The sequence below is a fragment of the Gorilla gorilla genome, chromosome 6 (genome assembly GCF_029281585.2).
Source record: "Gorilla gorilla gorilla isolate KB3781 chromosome 6, NHGRI_mGorGor1-v2.1_pri, whole genome shotgun sequence".
Taxonomy (NCBI): Eukaryota; Metazoa; Chordata; class Mammalia; order Primates; family Hominidae; genus Gorilla; species Gorilla gorilla.
The window spans coordinates 8,409,943-8,419,650 of NC_073230.2; the positions used below are offsets into that span (position 1 = coordinate 8,409,943).

General features: G+C 63.4%; 1 protein-coding gene across 2 annotated transcripts in view; it reads right to left on the reverse strand.

Annotated features, from left to right (window-relative positions):
* Window positions 1-8,757, reverse strand: part of ADAP1 (ArfGAP with dual PH domains 1) — a 63,559-nt gene extending 54,802 nt beyond the window's left edge. The window contains exon 1 of one of the 2 annotated variants that reach the window (XM_055346739.2): window positions 8,358-8,757. Coding sequence is in view for 1 of the 2 variants with exons in the window: in XM_055346741.2 (XP_055202716.1) it covers window positions 8,358-8,439 (82 nt within the window). In the remaining variant the exon portion in view is untranslated. The remainder of the gene's footprint in view (window positions 1-8,357) is intronic. The other variant, XM_055346741.2, reaches the window with a different exon arrangement.
* Between the last annotated feature and the right edge of the window lie 951 nt (window positions 8,758-9,708).

Consider the following 9,708-nt stretch of genomic DNA (forward strand, 5'->3'; position numbering starts at 1 on the left):
TGGAGATGGAGGCCCTGAGTGCCAGGCGGGGAGGGGCAGGCCCAAGGCTCCAGCCCCCACAAACATCCAGGCTGCCAGCACCGTCTCCAGGAGCTGCCTCCTCCTCGGAGACTCTGCCCACAGCCGCCAGCCTCTTTCCCTCCCTCCTCCCAGCCCCGCGCTGCCCTACCTGCTCCCAGGACGCCCGAGGTGACTCAGCCGCTCACCATTTCCGGAGCTGGTCTGGGGCACCTGGGCAGGTGAGCCACATTCTTGGGCTGAGCTAGGTGGGGCAGGCGTGTCCCCCAAGCCAAGGCCCAGGCTGGGGCACGGGCCGGGGGAAGGGCAGTAGCCAAGCCTGTCCATGGGGCCCTGGTTCCAGAGACCTTTGCCCTCCCAAGGCTGATGCACAGCAGAGATCCCGGTGCGATCGAGGCTGGGTTGGAAGCTGGCTCTGGCCAGGCACGCAAGGGGCTGCCGAGGTGGGAGGGTGCCCTTGTGGGAGGGGCTCCGGTGCCCACCACCATTCACAGCTACGTGAGGTGGGGCATGCATGGCTGTCCCCCAGGCACACAGCGCCCGGCCCCATGCCGAGACCCAGGCCCCAGGCACACAGCGCCCCACTCCACGCCGAGACCCAGGCCACTCTCCAACTCCACCTCTGTGTTTTCCGCATATTGTCTCCCAGTTACCCGTGGCCCCTGCAGGGATCCAGGCTCCTGCCGGCCGGTGGATCCCCGCCAGCGAGGCAGTGACCTCTGGAGCTCCTGGGTGGGCTGGCAGCCCACACCTCCTCTCTGCCCAGGCCCCAGGCCCCCACCCCCTCACACTCACGGGCGGCCCTGGTCCCATTCCACTGTGAGGATGGGGCCCTTTGGCCCTAGGAACAGGCCCTCCCAGGACCCAGATCCGCTGGCCCCTACCCGGTTCAGGGACACGTGCCCCTCTCCTGGATCCCTCCCAGCAGCACCCGGACACAGTCCATTTTCAGAATCCCCCAAGGACCCCCCCCAGGCTCTGCCCTGCCCCTGCCCTCCCACCCCCTCTCCCTCCTGGTGCTCCAGCCCCATGGCGGGAACCCCACGGTGAAGGCCGTCCCCAATCCTCCCTGGACCCACCCTGCCCCGGAGCCCACTCTCTAGGGCCCCCACCCCGCGCCCCTCCAGGCTCTCCAGGGCCCTCGCACGGGGCCAACTCCTCTGCGGCCCATCTGGTCTCAGCTGTCAAACCCTATTTCTGGAACTCGATAGAGGTGGTGGTTGAACAGCATGGAGAACGTTCTAAATGCCACTGAATCTTCACTTGGAAATGATTAACTTGAGGCTGGGCGGGGCGGCTCACGCCTGCAATCTCAGCACCTTGAGAGGCCAAGGTGAACGGGTGGAGCCCAGGAGCTCGAGACCAGCCTGGGCAACATAGTGAGACGCTGCGACTCCATCCTTATGAAAAAATTCTCTATAAAAGGTTAATTTTTCATATGAATTGCACCTCGATTTGGGGTTTGGTTTTTTTCATTTTTTGTTTTTTTAAGAGAGGGTCTCTGTCGCTCAGGCTGGAGTGCAGTGGTGCAATCATAGTTCACTGCAGCCTCGGCCTCCTGGGCTCAGGTAATCCTCCCACCTCAGCTTCCTGAGTAGCTGGGACCACAGGTGTGCACCACCACATCTGGCTGATTTTTTGGTTTTTTTTTTTTTTTTTTTAGAGATGGGGGTCTCACCATGTTGGCCAGGCTGACCTTGAACTCCTGGGCTCAAGTGATCCTCCCACCTCAGCCTCCCAAAGTGCTGGGACCACAGGTGTGAGCCACCACGCCTGACCTTGATTTTTTAAAAAAGGAGAGAGAGAGACATTCACACACTGGCAACCCCTGTCTCTACCTCGGGCCTCTTTCCTCCAGAGCTGCCCGTGCGGCTGCTGTCCCCTTGGCGGCCACCGCGGCTTCTCACAGAGCCTCACATCGCAGGTCCCTCCCATCTCCCTGGACACTGCTCCCACGTCCCCATCTCAGGGAGTGAGGTGCTGGCTAAAGGCCTGGGTGTCCTCATTTCTACTCTACCCACCACACCCCGACATCCCGTTGACCAGCAAATATTTCAAGATGATCCAGGCTTTGACCCTCCCCAAACTCATGCCCCACCCTAGGCCTAGCCACCGCCACCCGGCCTCGGTCACTGCAGCAGCGTCCCACCCACCTCCCGCTCCCGCGCTGGCCCTACCTGCCCTGGACCCTGTGACGCGTCGTGGGCTGGGACACTCCTCGGCTCACACAATTCCCATGGTTCCCATCCCACCCAGAGTCACAGCGCAGCCCTCACAGTGTCCCCCAGCCCTGTGTGGCCTCACAGCCACCTCTGACCCCGTCTCCCCGCCCTGGCTCTGGGCACACTGGCCTCCTCGCTTCTCCTTTGACCTGCGAGGTGCACGGCTGCCCCCATCCCCGACACCACCAGCCCCTTTACCCCACTCCCTCTTCCGGAGGGGCCGTCTCCCTCCTCCACTTAGGACCCAGCACTGCCAGGGACCTGCTCCTCACCCCACACCTTGGCCACCCCACGGCCTGCCCTGAACCCACTCTATTCCAGCTGGGCCTTTCCCGCTCACAACCCCCGAGCCCCAGCCCCCATCCTGAATCTGCAGGACCTGACCCAGCCATGTCTGTCCCTCCCTCCTCACCCCATGTCTGCCCTGCCCCCTTGCCCGGGTAGGATCCCAGGTCCATCAGTGCAATGCCCTCTGCCCCTCACCCCTCCCTCCGTCATTCAGTACGGAGCCCACCTCTGTACCCACCGAGGCCTGAGCTTCTGAACGGAACACGCCCTGCAGAAGCGCTCCATGGTGCCCGAGTTTCAGCTTCCGTCCCCGCCGGCCCATGGCCTGGCCTCGTCCTCCATGAGGAAAACAGTCACTTCCAAAGCCTTCCCCTGCACGCCAGGCCGAGCTCCCACTGCACGTCTCTGCCCCGGTCTTAGCAGAACTTCTCCAAATGCATCTCCAGGTGCCACAACCCCCTCTGGCCTCTCATTCACCTGCCAAGCTGTCACCACCACCACCTGGACAGTGACTTGGTGTCAGTTTGCTCCTCCCTGACCCACCTCCCAGCCCACAGGTGCCCAGTACTCCTTCCTGAAAACGCGTTTACGGGGCATCCAAGATTCTACGTCCTTTTTTTTTTCTTGAGACAGAATCTCGCTCTGTCGCCCAGGCTGGAGTGCAGTGGCATGATCTCGGCTCTCTGCAACCTCTGCCTACCAGGTTCGAGCGATTCTCCCACCTCAACCTCCCGAGTAGCCGGGATTTCAGGCGTGCGCCACCACACCCAACTAATTTTTGTATTTTTAGTAGAGATGGGGTTTCACCATGTTAGCCAGGATGGTCCTGATCTCCTGACCTCGTGATCCTCCCGCCTCAGCCTCCCAAAGTGCTGGGATTACAGGCGTGAGCCACCGTGCCCAGCCCTCACTCACAATTCTTACTCCACCCTCGGCCCTCCTTGTCCCCGAGTGCCATCACCATCTGTCTGTCTTTGTCTCCCCACCAAGGAACAGCAGATGCTGAGAGCGAAGGGCTGGTCTGGTCCGGTCTCCCTGAGCCCCAGTGACTGCACAGGGCAAGGCACTCAGTACACGTGTACGGAGCGGGGGAAGGCGCCTTGCCCGCCGGAGTCCAGGGTAGGGCACCACTGGAGTTCAGCCCTTGTGGGCCTCTGCCTCCCCCGGGCACATGAGCACATACCTCCTGGCCACACGGCCACGTGCCACCTCAGCCACCTTGGACCCCGCCAAGTCCCTTCCTGTTTCCTCATTCTTTCATTTGCAAAATGGGGCCACGCAGCCACCTGACGGGTGACAGGAGAAGCAGTTGGGGGATGCGGCTGCCTGCCAGGTACTGCCACAGAGCAAGGCTTGGCAAATGCCTCTGAGTCTAAAACGGCAGTGGCCTAGGAGCACAGGGCCTGGGGGCAGGGGCAGTGCCACACCTAACCTGAGATATGTCCAGAGCTGAGGTCTAGCTCACAGCATCTGTGTGTCGGGGAAGCTGGCTGCGGTCACGGCCGGCGCAGCGGCCCAAGGAGTCCACAAAGCAGTAACCTTGGCCCACACCACAGCTCCGGTGCATTTGGAGAGGGGGCCCAGTCTAGGCTGAAGTCGGGGGGAGCCTGGCCAGGGCCTGGGCACCAGGCGCAGGACAGAGGGAAAGGCCTCCAGCTCCTCCCAGCCCTGAGTGCCAGCTCATCGCCCACACCAGCCCTCCACACCCGGCCGCAGGGCAGGCAGGCAGGAAGCGGGCACGTGTGACCTGCTGGCCTGTGGCTTGAGTGCAAAACCAGGTAGGGGAAACCGGTCTAGCAGTTCCTCAACCAGGTAAGCACAAAATCGCCATGGGACCCAGCAACTCCAGTCCTGGGTAGGGACCCAAACAACCTGAAGCAGGGTCTTAGAGAGACATCTGCACCCGCGTGCTCACGCAGCACGATTCACAATGGCCCAGAGGTGGGAGCAGCCCAGTGTCCGCCTGCAGACAAACGGGCACACGCAACGTGGTTCATCCACACAGGGTATGATCCTGTCTTCACACGCAGGGAAATCCCAGCACTCGCCACAGCATCTGTAAACCTGGAGACGTTAGACTGAGTGAAACTGGCCAGTCACAAAAGAATGAATACCAGCCGGGCATGGTGGCTCACACCTGTAATCCCAGCACTTCGGGAGGCCGAGGCAGGTGGATCACAAGGTCAGGAGATCGAGACCGTCCTGGCTAACACGGTGAAACCCCATCTCTACTAAAAATACAAAAAACTTAGCCGGGCGTGGCAGCGTGCCCCTGTAGTCCCAGCTACCCGGGAGGCTGAGGCAGGAGAATGGCGTGAGCCTGGGAGGCGGAGCTTGCAGTGAGCTGAGAAGGTGCCACTGCACTCCAGCCTGGGCCACAGAGCGAGACTCTGCCTCAAAAAAAAACAAAAAAAGAATACCGCATGGTTTCACTCCTACAAGGTCCCTGGAGTCATAAGATTCATAGAGACAGAAAGTTGAGGCCAGGCACAGTGGCTCACGCCTGTAATCCCAGCACTTTGGGAGGCTGAGTCAGGCAGATCACAAGGTCAGGAGACGGAGACCATCCTGGCTAACATGGTGAAACCCCATCTCTACTAAAAATACAAAAATTAGCCGGGCGTGGTGGCGGGTGCCTGTAGTCCCAGCTACTCGGGAGGCTGAGGCAGGAGAATGGTGTGAACCTGGGAGGCAGAGCTTGCAGTGAGCCGAGATCGCACCACTGCACTCCAGCCTGGGCGACAGAGCGAGACTCCGTCTCAAAAAAAAAAAAAAAATATCCAACCTAGTTGGGCCGCTGGGGAGTGAAGGGAGTCTGCCCAGCCCCCGCCCACACTCAGCAGCCTTCTTCCCACCCTCACCCATGCCGGCCAAATTCCTGAAACTGGGAGTTGGAGGTTGCAGTGAGCAAAGATCGTGCCACTGCACTGTAGCTTGGGTGACATCGAGAAACTGTCTTAAAAAAAAAATTAGCCGGGCATGGTGGCATGGACCTGTAGTCCCAGCTACTCAGGAGGCTGAGGTGGGAGGATTGCTTGAGCCCTGGAGGCAGAGGCTGCAGTGAGTTGAGATTGTGCCACTGCACTCCAGCCTGGGTGACAGAGCGAGACCTTAAAATAAAAAAGAACAAAAGAGCTCAGACACCCCAGTCCTTCTGGGGCATCAGATGGGCTGAGACTCAAAGAGGACAATGTGTGTGTTTTTCTTTTTTTTGAGACAGGGTCTCACTCTGGCCTAGGCTGGAGTGTGATCACGACTCACTGCAGCTTCCAACTCCCGGCCTCAAGCGATCCTCCGGCCTCGGCCTCCCAAAGCGCTGGGATGACAGGCGTGAGCCACCACGCCCAGTCCCTGTCCTCTGTTGCGATTTGGCAGGCAGCTCCAAGGATGTACGGAGGCACCCCTCCCTCCCCCAAGCCCCCTTCCAGGATGGAGACCCCCACCCAGGTCTTGCAGGACAGTGGGTCCAGGCATGCCCCAACTCGCCCACCTGCCAGGCCTGTGATGAGAGGCTCTCTGGGTAGCCGCTGGGTGAGGCCCCCTGTTCAAGGTCAGGGGAACCCACTATTGGGACAGGTCATGGGGAGAGTTTGGAAGGAGCTTCTGTGGGGGCCGCAGAGACCCCAAGACTGCTTCCCTCACACGGCCAGTGGGTGGGGCCTGCTCAAGTCCACCCCAGCAGCCCCAGGCCTGGCGTTTAGAGGTGGTCTGGGACTGTCTGATGTCCTGCTGTCCAGGTCTGCACCAGCTGTGAGCCAGTGCACAGGACAGTGTTCTGAGGACAGCAGAATGTGCCGGCCACCCCAACCCCCATCAACACTGGAGTGGCTCCTTGTCACCCAGCTGGGCCACAGCAGGAACACAAGGCCCCAGAGCAGCCGGCATCAGCAAAGAAGCATAGAGCCCTCGAGGAGGTGCCATGGGGTCAAGGGGGCCTGGCAGCCCCCTGCCTCCTGACACCGCCTTTTCCACCCTGTGGCCACAGCCCTGGGGAGCGGGGACAAGCACAGTGGCCAGGTGTGGCTCATGTCCCCTAAGACAGCTCCCTTTGCAAGGCATCAGTCTCCCTGGCTGTGAAATGAGAGTGACCCCTCACAGCATAACCCCTCCATGGCGCTACCTGACAGAGGAGACAAGTCACTGAGGTCATGGACCGATTCTGAAAAGGCAGAGGTGCGGCTCTCTACCCGGCAGCGTGGGGCATGGGGAGGGCAGAGAACAGCTCTGGGGTGGGCCAGGCTGGAAGCTTAGCAGGTGGGCCGGGCACACCTGCACCCACTGGGAGGGGTGGGCCAGGCTGGAAGCTTAGCAGGTGGGCCGGGCACACCTGCACCCACTGGGAGGGGAGGGCCACTGAAGGACCCAACAGGCCAAGGAAGTCCCCTCTTCCTCCTGCCAGGCTGGGAGGCCCAGAGGGTGGCTGGAGAGGGGCCCTGAGTCCAGAGAAGCTGCTCCCAGGCTGTGTGGCCAGGGAGCAGAGGTTCAGAGGCAAGCCCAGCTCCCCTCCCCGTGGGCCACAGCAACCCCAGGCCAGGCCCTTTCCCACTGGCTTTCCTGGGGAGCGTTCCTGAACAGGAGGAAATAAAGGTCTGTGGGGAGAGAGTCTGGGGTGAGCCAGCCCAGGGGGCCACCCCCACCGCACCATTGCACTGGCCCTGTGGCCGTCCTGTCTCAGGAGACCATGGAAAGGCCGTGGGTCCTGCCTGTCTTTCCAGAAAAGCCTGTCGCTATCTCCCCTCTGGGACACCCCAGCTCCTGATGTGGCCTTTCCAGCCAAGCTGCGGCTGGACAGCAGCCACCACGACCTGGGGCTGGCAGAGACCCCTCCATCCCAGAGGGAATCAGGTCCTTTTTCCGGGGTGTCCAGAGGCTGCATATTGAACCAGGGCCTTGGAGGCAAATGCAAGGTCTTCCCCCGCTCCCTCCCGGGGGGCCTCAGTCACCGCTGGTGAGTTTAGGTTTGTTCCGAGGGGCTCAGACTATTGGCCCCCAGATTCCTGGTGTGCCTGGGGTGGCGGGACTGCTCCGGCGGAGCCCTCTCTCCACAGCGCAGCCGGCCTGGGGCTGACAGCTCCCGAGCAGGGCAGGGCTGGTCTGGGCACTGGGCCCCGTTCACAGCCAATGACAGGACCAGTGGCCTGGAAGGGAGGGACTCCGCGCCTTTGGACTCCAGTGCCTTGAAATCCCACAGACCTGGGAACCGAGTCAGGGATGCCCGGCCGGGAGAACGAACGGGCGGGCGGCAGGTGGACGAGGACCTGCGTCCGGCCCCACCTCTCCCAGGCCTCACCTGTCCTGGCGCCCGCCCCGGAGCAGCCAGGTGCAGGGAGCCGGGGGGAGGGGCGCCGCTCACACCCAGGGACCCCCGGTGCGGGAAGGGAGTGAGGCATGACGTCACTGCGAGGTGGCCCCGGAGCCGGCGGACCCCACAGCCCAGCAGAGACCTCCGGCTGGCGGCCCGTTCCCTCCCTGCAGCCAGCCCCGATTTCCTCTTTCTGTGCGGAGCCCGAGCTTTCGCAACGCGGCGGGCGGTCCGCGGTGACCGTCAGACACGCAGCCCGGCGGGGGAGGGGAGGCGGCGGCAGGGGGGTTTCCGGGGGTCCTGGGGGGGCCCCCCGCTCCGCCCCGCCCGGGAAGACGTCCGGGTCCCCGCAGGTGCAGCCGGGCCCGGGCCCCATCCGAGCGCCGATCCGGCCCGGTGTTCAGCGCCGCCACCCCCGCGGCGTCCGCGGTCCCCCGCCCGGTCTCCGGGGCCCACCCAGGACCCGCCCGGCACCCCGCGCCCACCCCGGACCCACCCGGCCCCGCGCCCACCCGGCCCACACCTACCCGGGGCGCCGCAGTCCGCGCAGCGCGCGTTCCCCGGCCGCTGCAGCAGCTCCAGGACCGCCCTGCGCCGCTCCTTGGCCATGGCCGCGATGCGCCCGCGATGCCGATGCCGGGGCCGGGGCCGGGAGCGTCAGCCCGGCTCGCTAGGGCCCCGCGCAGGCCGCCCGCCGCCGCCGCCCCTGCGCCATCCCGGGCGGCCTCAGCCGGCGCGCCGGTTCCGCATTCCCGCCGCCCTCTGGGCTCCGCCGCCGCCGCTCGTGTCTCCGCCGCGGTCGCTGAGCGAGTGCCGGCGCGGGGCCCGGGGCGCACGCTGCGCTCTGGCCGGCAAGGCCCGCGGGCGGCCCCCAGCGGTGCAGGCGAGCGTGTGGCCTCCTCCCTCGGCCGCTCCGGCGCCCCCAGCCTGCGCGCCCCGGGGACCCGCTGGGAAATCGCCCGCCGCCCGCCCCCCATCCGCGCGCAGCGTCCCACCTGCCTGGGCGCGAGGCCGCCCCAAAACCTGGCCGGCCTGGGTGGGACCCTCGTGCCGCCGCGCGCGGTGGGACGGAGCCTGCACACCTACCGTGGGGGGCGCAGAGGGCACCTGCCGAGCCCCCCAAGACCATGCGCATGGGGGTGCTCGTGGAAGGCAGGTGTGCGTGTCCTGCGCTACGGACCAGGACCAGGGCGCTCACACCATCCCTGCCTGGGAGGGACGGCCAGCAGGTGACAAACGCCAGCGTCCCAGGGCACTGAGGCCACACAGGGCCCAGACGGAGCCTCCCCCTGAGACCCACCCAGCCGCCCACCACCCACAGATGGGACCCTCTGGGCACCCCTCCCACTCAGGCAGGCTGAGGGGCCCCGCCGGGACTTCACATGGGGGCTGACAGGTAACAAAAAACCTGGTTTTGATGTCACCTCTTCCCAGACTCGTGTGCCCTTCCTCTGCACACCCCAGCGTCTTTTCAAATTCTTTCCATTTTCTTCTTGCACGGTTAATGCAGTACACCCGGCTGAAAACAAACTGGAACATACCAGACTGAAAAAGGAAAGCCTCTCCCCACTGCCTTCCAGGCAACCACTGTTAACAAATTCCTCAGCACCTTCCGGAACGAACGTCTGAGGCCTGTAGCCTTTCATTTATTTATTCATTTATCGAGACAGGGTTTTGGCTAACGGCTGTAATCCCAGCACTTTGGGAGACCCGGGCGGGTGGATCACTTGAGCTCAGGAGTTTGAGACCAGCCTGGGCAACATGGTAAAACCTCGTCTCTACTAAATACAAAGAAATTAGCCAGGCGTGGTGGCGCATGCCTGTAATCCCAGCTACTTGGGAGGCTGAGGCAGGAGAATCGCATGAACCTGGCAGGCA